Source organism: Fulmarus glacialis, unplaced genomic scaffold (genome assembly GCF_000690835.1).
Source record: "Fulmarus glacialis isolate BGI_N327 unplaced genomic scaffold, ASM69083v1 scaffold30160, whole genome shotgun sequence".
Taxonomy (NCBI): Eukaryota; Metazoa; Chordata; class Aves; order Procellariiformes; family Procellariidae; genus Fulmarus; species Fulmarus glacialis.
The window spans coordinates 7,990-26,102 of record NW_009187601.1 but is presented as its reverse complement, the minus strand read 5'-3'; the positions used below and the strand labels follow the sequence as shown (position 1 = coordinate 26,102).

General features: G+C 37.1%; 1 protein-coding gene across 1 annotated transcript in view; it reads right to left on the bottom strand.

The window, feature by feature from the left end:
• The window catches only part of CD226 (CD226 molecule), a 29,497-nt gene extending 11,587 nt beyond the window's left edge, over window positions 1-17,910 (bottom strand). The window contains exons 1-3 of the mRNA XM_009575736.1: window positions 17,721-17,910; window positions 14,813-15,145; window positions 3,266-3,268 (exon numbers count right to left, since the gene is read on the bottom strand). Of these exons, the coding sequence (XP_009574031.1) occupies window positions 3,266-3,268; window positions 14,813-15,145; window positions 17,721-17,910 (526 nt within the window). The remainder of the gene's footprint in view (window positions 1-3,265; window positions 3,269-14,812; window positions 15,146-17,720) is intronic.
• Window positions 17,911-18,113: the final 203 nt, after the last annotated feature.

The window sequence follows — 18,113 nt, the reverse complement described above, 5'->3', positions numbered from 1 at the left end:
GCTATAAGCAAGCCCTACTGCTACCCATGTTCTCCTTAGGAGCCTTGAAGTTTCCCCCATCTGCTCTTGGGTCCATCATTGCTGTCCTATTCATTTCATGCCAATGCTACCCTGAACGCCAAGTGTTTCTCCTATCTAAACATGCTTATTAGGGAAATTATGGAGATGATGATGATACCTCCCACCTTCCAGAGGATAGTGAGAACTATGTACAAACAACCACATTAAAATAGAAACAGTTTTGAGATTCTCAGATGCTGTACATTCTATCATAACCATTTTCAAACACAGACATCATGACACTTTTTTTTTTTTTGCATTGCATGTGTATTTAACTTGACAGCATGCAGCAACATTCAAGCATTTTCACTCTTGATGAAAGATGTAAATCGCTCCCCTTCTTACCATATGGTACCTTGCACAACTTAGATGATTATGTAAGGCACAAGCAGTGGAGAATCAGGCCTACATAGTTCTAATTAAATCTTCCAAGTACACTAAAGTGTTCCAGGCTTTTGTTTTAAGCAATTGTCCCATTTTATTTTGACACCAGCATCAGCATAATTCTTTCATCCTCCCTCTCCTCTGCTCAACCACTGACTTTATTTAGCACCTTTCTGAACACAGTTTCTTTGCTTTCAGCCTGTATGCGGGGGATGAGAACCTCCCGTTCTGAGAAATACTTCTACAGGGAAAAAGGCATACCCACATGCCTTCACCCCCGCACACGCACAACCCAAGGTGGCATACCATGTATGAACATTTCAGAAATGCTAAAAAAATGTATCATTGCATCTGATAAAAATGGACTTCTCCTGCTCGCTGCTCATTCCGGCCACTGCTGCCTACTCTGGCCCCTGCCATGGCCACGTAGTCTCTCCTCCTGGACAGAAAGCAGAAGGAGGTGACAGCACTCACAGTAGGTGCATTTGCCTCTGCTTAGGAAAGAAGTGCTCTGTGTTTGATGTCTTCCCCGCATCTCTTTTGGCAGGATGTTATCTCATCATATTTTGCAGTTATACATATTTCTGTCTGCATTAGGGCTATTGGACATTTAAAAGAGAAAAAATGTAAGCTTTCATATTTTTAAAAACATAATATTTGAATATTTTTCTTGGAAAGCAAATCTCAGAAATATAGAGGTATAAAAGCGTGTAAACCAACTTCCCGGGACTTAAAGGATAAAGATACTGAACTAAAATTCTGCAGCAAGGAAACTGATGAAGTTAAGAAATTCCTTTTGGAGGGAAAATAAAATAATGGTGTAATCTTTTTTTTTTTGCCTTTTCCCCCTGCCCTTACTACAAGCAATTAGAAGTCAAAATGAATATTACATAATCATTGGGTCCGCATTCTTTTGGGTAGAGATTTTCAGACTTTCTACTTTTTGGTTCCTGTCCACTTCTAATATTCCTTTTGTTCTTTTGGTCTCTGATAGGATTAGCTGGCTTTGTTCCTTCAAAGGAAAGTTGCTTAGATGCCTGTACTTGTTTTCAGTTAGTTTATTCATTTTTAAAGTCAGTATCCATTACATTTTAAGTACTGTTCACTGCAAGCTTCACCAGTCACAGATTTATAATTTTACACAAGGTTCCAGAGTTTCACTCTGGACTACACATAAATCTCATGCATTCCTCCTGCTTTAAAACCATACACAAAGGAAACAATATTCATACTTCAACACCAGTTCTGCAACTTCAGCAAGGCAAAATTCAGCACAGTAAAATAAAATGCATTGAAACACTCTTCTGGCTTAGCAAGTTTCTGCATCTCTGTTTAGGCTTAAAGCTTAGCAGAGGTTAAGTACTACCAGAGCTGGTTCTATACAGCAAGAGTTACATCAGCTGCTGCAGGCAAGCACACACACTGCCGAGTAACAAATGCGGGGAGTCACACCTCACGCTCAGCCATCCCAGCACACAGATATTTTCCATGTGGTCCCAGGTACCACAAGGTCAGGACAAGCTCATACTGCTCAGGCTGATGGTAACAGAGCTACCTTCAAAGCAGCTACCCTTAGGAAGTAATGCTCTCCATCAGAAAAAACTAATGGCCTTAGCAGATTTTTCAAACCTGCAAAGCTAACTTAGCTCTACAGCAGAGACAGATTCCCACTTGGTTTGCTGAAGCTCTGCATACAAACACAATCTTCTTCCTCTGCTTATAATAAGAAGTGACAAAATAAATTGCAAATGAAAAGGAGGCTTAAAATTTTATGAAGATGAACTTTCTCTGGGGTTCTTCTTTTCACCAAGAAAATCAACTTTCAGATGAGAAAATACTTCAAGAGTGACCCCTTCACCCTTCCTGAGTAGGCTAAATATGGAATTATATTTAGCTCCCAAACTAACGTCTTCCAACTGTATTACCACATACCACACAATTCTGTTGAGTTTCTAATAAAATGGTTTTGCTCTTTTTTGGATGAGACAGGGAAACATGGATGCATAGCTATTAAATAAGTTGGAACAGTAAAGATCTTAATTTCTAATGAGCTACTGACACTAGTTCTACAATCAGACTCAGAAACTAGCAGTACTGCAGTGTTTGAAAAGGATGTATTTTTCTAATAGCAACTCTTTGGATCCTAAAAGTTAAAATGAAAAAGTATTTATACTCCTATACCCTTAAAACACCCCTTTAAATACATATTAAATTATATTGTGACAATTTGGTGAATCTTTCTGTACGAATTATTAATTCTGCATGACATTACAAACACTTAGTACACAATTGTAATTCACCTGTCAATTCCAGTTTGTTTATGTATATTCCATTACCCTTTGTTGTTATTTTACTCTTTTAAGCTGAACTTTAGTTAACTAGAGTGCAAGGAAAAGGAGAAGGCAAAGAGAGAGTGAAAGAATATAGTGCTAATAAGAGTGAGAAAATCATCTTCTCTTCAGGTATAAACATTCATGAACTTCCAGCAAGGAGAATTGGATTGTTGGGGAAGAAGTAATCTGATAAAAGCATATAATGGAGTAAGCCAGGATTCACCTGAGGGAGAGTCTTGAAGATGTAAAAGGTTAGAATGTCAAATTTCCATCCTCTCCAGGAATTTCATCAGTTCAGGATGAAGGGAATTTACCAACTATAGGAGTTCAATGAGCAGAAGAAGGAGTGACACAGGATACTGTGCTCAGCTTTCACTTATTGTTAATGATCCATATTATTGTCTCACAGTGGATGAAGAGAAATGCTGTACTGAGAAACTGCATGTCACAGCACGCATGCGTGTGCCTGTGTGTGCATTTGTGCCTACCTGCTCACATCTTCCACAAGGCTCCTGAGGGTCGGACTTCAGGCAGAGCAGAGGATATCATATTTTAAGCCACACAGAAGAAAAAAGGCAGGGTAGAGGGGAGGGAAAGGGTGTGAAAAATCAAACTGGCTCCTAAGAACAACTATTGAACCAATGTTTCTCAAGAGGGAAAACAAACGGTGCCAAGGTGATGGACAGGGTGCACACCCATGCTTCCCAGCCCCACAAGCGTTATAACGCCCAGGAGTGCAGCATGAGGAGGCACTGTGGGGAATTGCTGTCCTGCATCTCAGATCCTAGTTATTACTTTAGTGGATTGTTTTATGGACTGAAAATATCTTGGAGAAGAAGAAAAGATTCAGTTTATTTCATAAGTTTGTTAAGCAGCTTGGTACCAGGTAAGAAAATGGAAGAAATCAATATATCATCAGTATTTTTTACCAAATGTTTCCTTTCCATTTCTTTTTGTCCTTATTAAGTTATAAATTATATTCCTGTCTGACAGGCCAGCTGAAAGAAAGGTTCATCATTAAAAATATAAGCAGCACAAAGAGGTTCTGCAGAGGGGAAAATTTCAGAACTTAAAATATTAATCACCTTTTAGTGCTTTCCTTTAGAGTACTTGGACGTTTAACTATCTGAATCTGTAATTCCTTTTACCCTCTGTTTTTCACTTACCTCTGTTCATTCCATAACCTAACATATATTTCCCCAAATAAAATATTATTTAGTCTGTCCTAGATAAATTAATACTCTCTGTCTCCTTAATTTTGAATATTTTAAAGCTGTCACTGTGCACTTTCCATTTTCCCCTGCAATTGCATCCTGTAATGATTTCCAAACTCCATTATCTCAAAATTTCATCCATCACATTTTCACTTTGAGAAACAAAAACCAAAGTTACAGAACTTTTGGATCTGGATTTAACTACTGGGTGTCACAGCAGTTATGGTAGATACTAGAGACAATACCATACTTTAGTTAGGTTGAATTTCCCAGTCGCAGCTTCAGTGGCATAGAATTAGGGAATAGTAGCTGAGAAGATGACATATTTTTGATTTAAAGAGGTAGAGGAATACTTGCCCCAAAAAAATTTTTTTAACCTACTAGATCCAACTCCAGGTCAGTTTTGGTTTTCCTGTCCTCTATGCAATAAATAAGCAAGTGTACGTTGCCATCGAATCTTGTTAAACCACTGTCACATTTACCATTGAACTTTGTTCAATAAACATGTTGCTGTTTCTTTCTTATGAGTGAAGTGCATCTCTCTCACTCCTTCTGTGACACAATGCACTCCAGAAACCTACCAGATTGATTGTGCCTTGCTGTGTTGCTCTCTACAGATACCTCTCCCATGAGGACCACAAAATGTGAAGCTTTTTCCAGTTGTCTGATGAAGACCTCACGCTGATCCAGCAGTCAATAGCAGACACCCACCACAACATCACCTATGCTGATCTGCCCGCTAATCCTGGCAGAACTTCTCGTATTCCCACTGCTCTCTCACATAAAGGGCAACCCTCCTTCCCTACCATCTCAGCCTGTCCTTCCTAAAGAGCCTGCATCCAGCCATTGCAGCAATCCAGTCATGTGAGCCATCCCACCATGTCTCTGTGATCCCAATGAGATCGTAGCCCTGCAACTGCACACAGAGCTCTAATGCCTTGCTTGTTGCCCATGTTCACTGGCGTACAGACACTTCATATGGTCATCCAGTCATGCTGATTTCCCAGAAAAGGTATGAGAGCTTCCCCACAATGTGTACCCTCAGCATTTCCTTATTTATGTGGACATACTTGGAATGGTCACCCTTGTGCCCTGATTTGTTTTTTTCAAGGTGTTTCCTGACCATATAATCCCACACCATTTGCTTGTCAGCCCAGTCCACTTCCTCGCTCACTTATGGGTTGTCATCTCACTTGCCTGTTAAAGCTCCCCTCACCAGCCTTTGGCAAGGACACTTTTTCCCCATGTGCTCAGGTGGATCCTGTCTCTTCCTAGCAGTCCTTGATCATCAAAAAGGTTCCATGGTGATAAAAGGTAACACCTTGTTGTTGATACCAGCCATGAAACTGGGTCTTGACCCACAGAATCCTTTCCCTTTTCCCAGGGCTTTTCCCTTCTTCAGCAGGTTAGCAGGATCAAGGAGACACCACCTAAGCCACCCATGTCCTTGACCACCACCTCCAGCATCATGTAGTTAGGCCTGAGGTTCTCCAGGTATCTCCTGGACTCGTCTTTGGTGTATGTGTAGAAAAACAGCAGGGGTTAGGAGTGGGCAAGCCTTGACAGTCTCTCTGCAGCATGCTAGAGTCTACCCTGGCAAGCAGCAAACCTCCCCAGAAAGCAGGTTGGATCAGCAGATGAACAGTTGAGAAGTGAGAGTCATCCCCAAATTATCACACAACAGCAAGTCAGTTAATAACTATAGTATCCAGCTAACATGCAATGCATATGCATCAAAACAATGCTTATAGGAAACATATAAAACAACCCTTCCAATTTTATCTTATTTTGGTAAAAACACAGCAGTCCTCATGGGTACTGAATGTTACAATTTTCTCCTTAACATAGCATATTCTGATGCAAACAAAGTAACCACGAGTACATAACAGCATCATTATTCTTAGTAACTAACTATACATTCAAAAAGGTAAGGAGTAAAAAGAAGAAAAGAGGAAAAAAAAAGTTTAAAAATTGCCAGTACTGAATAAAAGGTTCTGGATGCTCTGATTGATAGCCAAATAGAATCAAAAATGTTATCACATTGTCTGTTTCCAAAAGAAAAATTTTCTTAGGTATGTCAACAGAGAGTCATATACAAGATAAAGGAGGCATTATTCTGCTTCATTTAGCAATGGTAAGACCTTAGATGGAATATGATGTTTTATTCTATGTATCATATTTTAATAAGGTTATATACAAAATGGAGAAAATTCTGATGAGAACAAGAATGACGAAATTTAGAATCGTGAACTAAAATGAAAAGTTGTAAGAACTCTGTTTAGTACAGAGGGATGACTGAAGGCTCACAACATGAGAGCCTTCCTCTTTTTTCAAAGGAAGGACTACAGTGAGTAAACACAGTATTAAAAAGGAGATATCTAGGTTAGATATAATGGGGGAAAAAAATCTCCTTGTAAAGCTGGTTAAGTGCTAGAATGACTACACAAGAGTATTATGCATGCATTTTCAACATGAGAATCAGTCAGGGATGATACAGATATGCTTATTCTGCCTCGGAACACAGAGATGGATGAGATGAAATTGGAATGTCTCTTCCAGCCTGAGTTTTCCACAATTCTGTAATTCCTTCTAATCTAAGCTTTTCCTTCAGGCTGGTTTGTTTTTTTTACCCTAGCCTTTTATACTGAAGGGGTATCCAGTTCATCACAGAACATAAAAAGTAAGAAAAGCAGCATTTAACAGGTCAATAATCACAGCAGAGGTGTGAAAAAGGCAGCTTCACTTGCCTCCATCCTCTTGCTTTTTAATTAGGTGCTGACAATGTGGTTGACACTGTGTAACATACAGAGATAGGTTTTGCTCTGGAGAGCTGAGAGTCTAAAAGCCAAAGAATGAAGATCCCTCAGGATTAGTTCTTGCTTCCATGTGCTTTAAAGGGCCGATATTTTTTCACTGTAGACCTCTGAATCACATTCTAAATTGAGACAGAGTTAAATAGAAAGCAAGCTATTTCAGGTGAATAGGGACTTGAAAAAAAAAACTACACAACGTGCTGCTTTTGGCAGGCAGAAGATCATTAATATAGAAATAAGTGTTGAGTGGCATGGATATCATCACACTAGCTAATAGAAAAGCTCTGTCTCTGCTATCACAGACGAGGTTGAACACTATTTAAAATATGGGAGTACTTCATGGTACATCTAGCATTTAAATACTCTATTAATGAACTTCCATTCTTATTCAGAGTTGCTAGCAAAACATATCCCTGAGCAAATGGTCTATTGTCCCTGATTGACAGAAACACAAATTTACTCTTGAATTAAAAAAAAAAAAAAAAAAAAATCCAGTCATATAACAATAAAAAAAAAAAAGCCAACCAATTATGCAACTCTGCATAATTCACATTATGGATGAAAAGTCACTACGAACATCAAAAGAATATTTCTCATTCTATTCAAAGCATAGCATGGGAATTTTTAAGTTAAACTAGTACTTTTTTAACACCTAACTGAAATAAAACAGAGAGAAAATAGACTGAGAAAATAAACATTAGTTTCAAAATATACAGAAATTCATGTTAGAATTCAACAGTTTTGAAAGGCAAATAAACAAACACTGGACAAAAATATTCCACGTAATTTTAACTACACTTAATTTCACTCTTTATGTAAATAAACATACAACACTGCTCTGCCATAAAGGCCAGTTTTCACTTATTCAGTTTATATATCACATAATTCTTTACTGCTGAAGACTTTTGACTTTCTATCTAGGTGTGTAGCAAAGGCATGGTGTATAGGAGTAGAACAGTATCAATTTGTGATCTCTCTAATGATGTTTATTATACTCTATATTTTAAGTTAAATTTGCATTGTAAATTTGTCCCTCGTGTATTTTAAGATTGCTGATCCAACTTTAACTGATTGAGTTCTGCATCACAAAGCTCTTCACAAGTTGATTTACTTTGCCTCTAAAACAGTTTTTGCCTACACTCAATCATCTCTGCTTCTGTTAAATTTAAAATAATCAATATTCTAATTATACATTTCAACGGAAACTTAAAACCTCTTAATTCAGGGGTTGATACATTTTGATGCAATGCAAGCTAGAGAACTAACTATTAACAAGGCCAAGTGGTTTGGGAGGATGTGTGAAGCACATGAAGCCAGATGTACTTATCAGCACTTCTCAAGGTAGAATGAATAAGAGGGTAGTTTGTAGTTGCGTAGGAGGCATCAATACAGTGGTCTGGCAATGTGAAATGTATTGCGCTGAACTGCAGCTGACAAAGAAATGCCTCATACTTTCATAAAGGCAAGACAGAAAAGGGCAAGATTATCATTATGGGCAATGACAGTTACAAGGTTATAACCAAGTAGTAATGGTACGTTGTGTGTCATCACAGATGTGAGAGTGCAACAGGAAAAATTTTTACATAGTGTCTATATAGGAAGCCTAAATTAAACCCATTAAGTTCAACAAAGTATTGGACCTGGAAGACATTTTAAATGTAAATTATCATTTTGTCACTAATTTATTTTGCTGGGTTGGGAACAAGACAGAAATACACTTCGGATTTGTAGAAGTCTTAAGATCTTGATGTACAGAAATTAATGGAAATCGTATTTTGGACCAAATATTTGTCTATTGGTCTCATCTTAACCTTTCCTGTTGATATATCCTCTTTATAATGCTCCATGGAGTCAAGAATGGCTGAAAAAGAACAGACAAAAATAAGAGCTTAAAGGTAGATATGCATGACAGGATGATAGGACCAGACCTTAATTTCTGTTGAATAAATGATGAAGAGGCCAGAATAATTCCTTAAACTCTTTTTCTGTGAATTGATACTTCATTCAAACTTCAAAAAAATCCCTTCAAACACGAGTAGCTGTTATACTGATGGATTTAACTGAAGAGAGAAGTACCAAAGGACTGAAGACAGGTCTGGAAAAGGATCAAGTAAACAAATGGATCCATATCTCAAGTGGCCATAGGTAAGCAAAGATCTGGACAAACCAGAAAAAAACAAAGGATATAGGATGAAGAAAAAAAGGAATTTTGCCAATACCTTTTCCAATTCCTTTGTAAATTAAAGTAATCCAAGTATCCATTCCAAAGTGCTAGAGACTGGAAATGTATCCTTTCCCTGTATACATTTCTTTGCAAATTTTATCATTAAGAAAGAAAGAAAGAAGGAATTTCTGCTTTGCTACTGTTAGGTACATGGCTGGCAATTGGCAAAATGACACAGCCGAGTCTTGTGTTTTGAGTGGCAACCTGGGATGTCAGTTAAATATGCACCTCTGTACATACCTGCCCAATGGACTGACCGAGTACACTGCTCTCTCAGTAAAATTATAACACCTGCAGCTTCAAATGTGTTCTCTTCCAGGCAGCGAGCGTATGAAATAACATCTTTTTGATGATAACAATTTCTGCATGATGTCTCCAATGCTAATGCTTCTTCTAGTAGTAGTGACTTCACTCTCTGCTCCTCACATTTTATACTGCACTCAAAATCATTCTTCAGACATACATGTCTAAGCATTGTATATAAGAAACTACAGATCATCCTTAAACTGTTCATGAAGAAAGGTGAAATAAAACTACGGACTATTCCTACATAGTCCTTACATCTTATTAAAAAAAAGTACACGGAGTTTTCTCTGAAAGTATGAGGGTTTTTTGCTTAGTGCAGGGGTAGTTGTGACTCATAAAACATGGGAACATTAGGGGAAAAAAACCCCTTGAATTCAGTTCTGAAAACTGTTGGGTATATGTTCACACTACAGGAAAAAAGAAGCAACAGGTTCATCCAGCTGGCAAATATCTTCCTGTGGGATAACTAGACTATTCTTTGCCAATATATTCATGTGTAACCGTAGCAGAACATACTCTCAAGTTCTTCGCAATTATGGTATAGAATTTCAGCACTGCATCCACTTGTAAGAATGTCCTGTAGCTACATAACATGTGAAGTTTCCAATATAATATCCTGAGTATTATTGCTTTTCTGTCAGTATGTTTCAGTAACTGCCAATAAAGAAAGCATGGATAACACTGTGCAGTCTGCAAGAGTTCTTTCTCACCTATTTCATAGATGTCATAGGAAATCTTTAGCCAAAATTTAAGGCAAAAAGAACAAAATATGTCATAACATTTTTATTATATATCCTGACACAGCCCCAGGACTAAGCTGAGACCACATCTAGTAAAAAATAAAAAACAATAACTACAATAATTACACCAAAAATTTGATATAAGTGGTGATTTATCACCAATTCTAGGGTCTTCCATCTGCCAGTGATGCAATGAGGATAGTACACCAAGAAAAGACATCTGTAATGAAAGCAATAACCTCCTCTGTCTCCTGGGATCTCAGGTCCTTATGACAGCTCAGCCACTGCTTATCCAAGATTAATCTCTTTTGGTTTTGTTTTTTGTTTTTACTTTTGTCCCTGACTGAAAAAGAATCACGTTCACCCCACCCAGATCATGATGGGGTGAACTGTTGTTCTGCAACCAGAGACTAAGCCAGGAGCAGAGTCCTAAGTAGAGTTTCTCCAGTATTATTTTGCCACCTCGTACGCTGCAAATCTATAGTCACTCAATAGCATCTTTAATTACATATGAAACAGGTTACCACAGTGGACTTTTTTTTTATAAAGACAGCTTTACTCTAAGGGGAAAGAAATAGGGATGTTATCAAAATACTAATAAAAAGAAACATGCTTAATGCTTTTCAAATACTTGGCTTCTTTCTTCTCTTGCTGTGTTTTTGTTTAAAAAAGCAAGTCATGATCCCCAAACTTTTTTAACTGCTTGATCTTGTAGTGTCAGGGTGTTGTTAAAACTTGAGTTGCTGGCTCTAGCGACACTACTGTAATCGTTAGACACTACTTGAAATACTTATTCTTTAAGCATCAGCACTTGAGGCTTCAAACTATGCAAATGAAAAATGTTGACAAATCAGAATCATACAAATTTTACTCACTTTGCATTTGTAGTTTTAAAAAATTATACAAAGCACATGGGAAAGAAGAATCAGATTCATGACCTCTGTTGATTACCAGGAATGAAGCATTAGAGCAACTTTGAACAGTTTGAGTGCAGAAACATTCATTGTTTTGCAAGCCAGCAAAAGTTAATCCAAGATACTTTATCCAAATTTATGTAGCTGCCAGCAGATATGATTGCCATGTGAAGAACATTTCACCTTATACTTTTATGTAGTTAATAATCTCCATCATGAGTATAATGTCATATGGCATTATTTCCATTTATTTATGCTATTTCCATTGAATGGAAATTCTGAAAGCCAATCACATATTCTATATCTATATTCTGTTGCCAGCTTTCATTGAGGTATGTGCTGCAGATTCCTCAATGGCATACTTACCTACTTAAGTTGGTGCAGGAATGTCTCTGGGTCCCATAGTAACTGGTCAGTACATATAAAACCTGACAATTGTCAATGCCCTGATAGCGCAAATTAAATTATAAACCAGGCTTCGGTTTTGATTGACACAAAAACCTTGATAATATCAACTTAACTTCATCTGTGTCAATTTACCAGAGCAAATTTAAGTTTCATGTTGAATATTATGTGTCCACAAAGTTGCATCCATTTAAAGGCAGACACAACTTTAGCTTAGCCAACTAACCTTTAAAATTAAAACCACAAATTGCAAAGCATTAAATACCATGCAATTCCTTAAAAAAAAAATTAGTCTATTAAATGTTTGTTGATTAACTGTTGTAAACGGAAGAAATGGATTTTGCAGTGAGTTGTTTACTTGTGTGGGATAGTGTAGGTAAATTAATGTTTTTAGAAAAGTAATGTCTATTGGGAATCAATAAATCATAAATCCCAACCAAAGAAAACAACCTAACTGAAACAAAGTTTTAATTACCTATAAAATGATCTTTCTGGTATGTTGGCCAGATTTCTTTATATGAAAGTATATCAGATTCCTTAAAAAACACTTCATTTTCCAGGACATCAACTCTTCGTGTATATTAATCCTGTAGAACAAGATCCGTGTCCAGACTTATGAGACTAACATTCAGCTTTCTCAAAGCTTTTTCCCTGGTGCAGAATAATAAAACTTTAAAGATGAACATCAGTGTCCTAATTTTACACGTTGAAGACAAAGAAGAAAAATTATACATCCAGTGTCAGCAGCAAGCTAAAATACAGGCTGCATGGAAGTGAATTTGAAGTTTACTGTTGATTTAATCAAAGCAAGATGTCATCCAGGGAGTTTGAAATATTTAGTACTGATGAAGGTTCTAGTAAAGTAAGATAAAGCCTGACTGATAACAGTTCTACTATAACTACTACATAAATAAATACCTTCTCTAAACTCAGGTTTTAATAACATATTTAATTTGCAGTGCAGATTGAAGTAGTAATATTTTATCTTCACTGGTGATACACGTTATTCTCTTCTGATCAGTGTGTATAAAGATCATGTTTATACACATTTATCAAGAGCTGAACAGGATTGATTGTTCCTGTCCTCAGAAACCTTGATTCTTTAAATGGAAAAGGATTAATTTCTATTCAACATCATTATCTCCCTCTGTAGTAGGATTAAATTGATATACTTGAAAAATGGGGGGCTTGCTGTTGATTTAGGTTTGTGTTTTAACGTGCTCAAATCAAGAGAGAAATCCTACATACTGAGAATACTGAATCCCACAGTATCGTTTAAAAAAAACATACCTCTGATAACCGATCCACTTTTTGTGTGGTTTACAGCGTCCTGAAATCTGTAAATGGATTGCCTAATAAAGGTATTGGACTGAAGGGTGACATCCCACAGGAAACTGACTGCCTTGTTTCTTGCATCATTTCAGATTAACCCTAGCCAATACATTAAAGAACAAATAGCTGAGATCAATACTGCCTTGGCCAGGAAAAGGACTAAATGAACTTGCAGATCTCTACTTCATCTAACTTTTAGGATTTTATAGAAAATGAACCCATTGTGAATAAGGGCTCAGCACTGCCAGAACTCAGGTTGGACCAAACCATATAAGAGATCTCTTTTACCTCTTCCTTTTTGTAAACAGCAACCTAGATTTCCAAATCTTGGCTTGTTTGAATGCAGCCAAAAAGTATGTTTCTAATGCCTACAGTTGCACTAATATTGTGCACTAAATGGACTGCCAGAGAAAAAGAAACTAGGGAGTTACTACTTTAGTGTCGTTATTCCTTACATAATAAAAAAAGACACCAGAGCGAAGCAAGCATTCAGAGATGCCACTAAAGGAATCACAGTTGAGGAACTCTGACCTGCAAGCCTGCCCTGAGGGACCCCACTCAGCTCTTTCACTAGTAGGACATTCCCTCTGTATGTGAATGACCGTGAATTGCATGGCTATGCCAATGTTCCACAACGGGGAAAATACTTTCAGGTCCAAACTATCTTGTCTAACTAAACAATCCAGGGGAGACAGAATTACTTTTTTCAAAGTCAGGGCAATAACTTGTGTGTGGCTTAATTTCTGCATTAATGAGCAGCAATGTTTACTAATAAAAAGCTAGCAGAAATAGGAAGACAGACTGGGATTCCTATTTCATCAGTGCCACCAACAAACGTGCTGGCTAAAATCAAGTTTCAAAAACCTTCAGTGGTAAAGGCAGGAACAATATACCTTGAGTTTTTGAAGTTTAGATATCTCCTACAAGAGTCAGGTCCACTGTTTCATTGTAACATTGAAATTACAGAAGTGTAGATAAAATAAGGTTGAAATGAAGACTCAGAAGGATCAGGTTAGGAAAAGAACTGTTATTTTTATCTTCTGGTCTTTGAAATGCTAGGAACTAAATTTTTCTTTCAACCCATTCTTTCCTAGCTGAGAAATACAATAAAACATTGAATGAAGTCTATTTTCACTCTGGAGGATGGGAAAGAGGAACAGATTCTTTCTACATTCACAATATCAAATAACCAAAACTAGTTATCTTTTGAAGATATGTACATAATGATCTTCTAAGGACTTCTGCCAGAGAAGCTTGGTAATTTGCACCAGAGTTGTCAGCTGACCAATGCTGAATAGACATACATGGAAAAATACTAGAAAAGGGTTTTCTCCTCTTACTCATACAGCTGGAAAGGAAACCAAATTGGATGAGTGGTCAGATAATTACAGAGCCTTTGGAAAGTACATGGGCAGCTATACAGAAAGTACATGGGCACAACTGGATCTTTTTCTTTCTTTAATTCCTTTTCCATCTTTAAAAAAATCTCCTTTTAAAAAAAAGGTCTTTTTTCTTCATTTAAACTTCCCTACTTCCCTCTCTTTTGTTGCCACACCATTCCTAAATGGTTATTTTGTTCCTGAAAAAGCAAGCACAGAAGAGCTTCTAGAAAAAAGCACTCCTAGTTTCAGACCAGGAATGCCCTCACCATATAACATAATGATAAAAATATGGTATCTTTCATGGGTAGTTACAAGGTTCATCCATGTAATTTCATGGGTAGCTGCAATTTCATCCTCTGAAGAGATCCTATAGCTTGTTGAAATGCTATGGGAACTTTGGCCCAATGGAAATATCACTGTTGCAATGACCATTAGTACCCGAAGTCTGCCATGTAATACCCTGCTGTTGTGCCGTGTGTCTGTCTCCTCCAGTTCCCCTTTTATATTTCTGCTTCTCTTAAAATGATCTTTTGTCAAAGTAATACAATTATTTTCTGTCATGCTAGTTCTTTTCCCCAAATTACTCCATTTCTGCATGCTATATAAATGAAAAGAAAAATTACAATGCCAGACACTCCCCAAATTGGCATGGATTTCTGTTTTGCATATATCAGAAATTTAAGAAACAATGAGAGATTTACTTACCTGGCTGAATAATTTGTATTGTCTTTTCCCAAATTCCATCTGGGTAAGTTACAATGGAGCAACAGTAAAGACCAACATCCTCCAAAGTGCTCTTGATGAAGGACAAGGACTTGTCTTCCCTGGAAGCATTTTCAAAATAAATTCTTCCATTGTATTTGTCTTCGATATGTATGCCATAGATTGGATGCAAGACAGCTATATTTTCTTTATGAGTTACATTAAGTTTCATCCACGATGTCTGGATTATCATGGCTTTGTTTGGGTATATGCATTCCAGTTTCACCTTCTCAGTAAGTTTTACGGTTGAATCCACAAACTTTCCTTCCACGTTGGCTAAAGCACACACAGAGGTTCAGTTTCAGAATTAACATAATTGAAAATTGAAATTATAGAAAAACTCAGAAACAACTTCGGAAGCACTACAGGCAAAACAATAAAGAAAAAGTTCACTAAAAAAAAAAAAAACAAACCCTAGACATTATTATTACTTCTAACTTATGAATATCATTCAACAATTAAAATTCTTCTGAACAACACACTTGTGAATTGTGACCATACCTGTCATGATGCAATAAAAAAAAGGAAAGAAGTTAGCTGGGAATAAGAAAGAAATCTTACTTCCACAAAGATGGAGAACAACAAAAAGGAGAGCTGCATGGTCCATCTCAAAGAACATTGAAATCAGTGACTGCAGTGTGACAGGGTTTTATTCAATGTCTGTGTACCATGTGCCCTTCTCACAGGATGTTTTTACCTTTGGAATATGAAAAACATCATGTGCTTTTTACTTTCACATTCTAAGAAATACCAAGTTTGATGTCTCGGTGCAGTTGCACCAGAGAGACTAAATTCCTAATAAAATCCATCTCAGAGTAAACTTTGCATTACTAATGAACCTCTAGCAATATGCATGAATACTATGATAACTGATGAAGCAGAGATCTTTAAGTTTCAGCAGCAGAAACAAACAGAATTCTTCCGTGCCATGTATCCAAAATCAACAGAATTTCTCCATTTCTCTGACACTGCAGTTCAACATTTATCTATTATTCAAGGAGTATAAAATCTAAAGAGAAGATAAGACAGTTCCTATATATTAGAGATCATAATTATGTGACTGGTTATAAAAAGGAATGTCTTAAGGTCTAAGAATTTAATTGTGATAACATATCATGAGTTAGTATTTTGGGATCAGAATTATGCAGCTCAAAAATTCTTGTTCAAAGGTGTAAGAATGCTGAGTGTTCCATGGCTCATGTTGAAATTTGTCAAAACAAGCCATACTTTACATTTTTCATGGATTTTTCTCAGGACAACTGCAAGCATTTTTGCACCTCGGCAGGCCATAATTTTATGGAGCTGCTTAAAATTGAACCAACATGATTGACTTGAAGTCAAAACTAAGCTTGAACTGACTGGTTAAAATCCTCAAATGAATAAACAAATGTAATTTGAACTAAAGCTGACAACAGAAATTAATATTTCAGGTGAGTAATGACCTGCACAAACTTAAGCAGAACTTAGCATTAGATCTGTTTAAGTGCAACAGTGCAACAACTTGTGTGTAAACCAAAATCTGTATATATATATCTGTATTAAACTAGGCATGTTTTAGGATAATACAACATTTTCAATGTTTGCAATGACTCCATTTTGCCCCTTCCTAGTTAGATCTGTAATCCTCCATTGTTGTGGTTGCACGTATTTCTACTCTACCTTGTCTAGATTCACAAAGTACACCTAGTCCATCTGATGCCAAGTGTAAAAATCTAAATAGAAGAGAACTGAGTTGAAGACTGAGTATTGTTTTATTTGCATTACAAAGTTATCTTTTCAAACAGATCAAAAGATTAACTTACATTAAGATTGTCTCAGGAAACAGAAGTATTGCTGATAAGAAAAGCAGGAAATGGGAAGCTTCAGAAACTAAACGGCAAATTTTGTATTGGAAAAGAAGTTCCTGGATGCTGTGCAGCATAGCGGCCTTTAAACCAGCTACACAGGATCTATATGGTTCCCACATTTAAATCTTGAACCTCAGTTGCAAATGAGGCAAAAAGACAAAATATGTCTCAGCTTGGAATATTATTCTTTATGTCATACTCCATGTGTATATAGTAGTTTACCCATGAGTGGTGTTCCACAAAATCTAAAGTGGAGTGAAAAAGATAAACATATGTTCATTTTTTTACTATTATTACAAATGAAACTTTTTACACATCTATTTTCTTTAATTAAAGCTAAGATAAGGTACTCAGGAAGTCTCCGAAATGAAGACGAATTCCCTTAAATGAAAATTATTCTTCACTATCTGTTTATAAATATAAATTACAATTTTATTGCTCTGAATTTCATGCTTGTTTCTCTCCATCTGGCATTGAAAGAAAAACAGAAGTCAAGAAATTAACGTCCAACCCCACATGATGACTAAGTATCGATGATATAATATGTCATCTGAAGACATTTATTTACTGTACAACAGACACAGTTACTACAAATGTCAGGGATTTTCAGTCAGCTAGTCCCAAGAACAGGGTCCCTGGTCACACCTGCTAAAAAAACCAGCCTGCAACCAGAGCATTACTGCATCTCCCTCTAAAGGCTGTGGTACAAGTCCCCTCCAGATACCAGTACAAGTCCCCTCTGGAACATGGGCAACACACCTGCAAGTCACAAATCAGAAAGCTGTAGGCACTGTGAAAGTTGACTCTACTGGTATAATTTGGGAGCAGGCACGCACTTAAAGTATCACATTTTTACAGAAGAAGTAACCTATAAAAAGAGAAATACACACCATCTCCACTCTACCCTCCTGGGCAGTGGACATATCAGAGCAGGTAGTGTAAGGGAAGGTCCATCGTATAGCCCTTTCCTTCCAGCCTGATCTTATACCTCCCTTACCTCTAACCTCTGTTTCTCCCTACCTCCTCAGCACCGAAAGTCTGGAAAATCCACATATCTCTGATCATCTGTGGATAAGAGACTTTCACAGTCACTCCATTGCTTAAGCAGTTCCCTGGACTCTGCCTCTCTGCTCCTCTGCACACCGTTCCCCACAGCCTGGCTCTTCTTTCCCAGTAATCCCACTTTCTCTCCATCCTTCGAACCCCAAAGCAAAGGAAGGGAAGGCTCACAAAGACAAACAAGACACAGTAGACTAATTGTTGGCTAAATGCCAATTACAGTTTGACATCAAAAGCAGCACGGTGGAATTTTCCAGCTGAATGTACAACTGTAGGATGTGGTTTAAAAGAAAAAAAAATAGAAAGAAAGAGAAAGAGCAAAAAAGATTGTGCAGTAA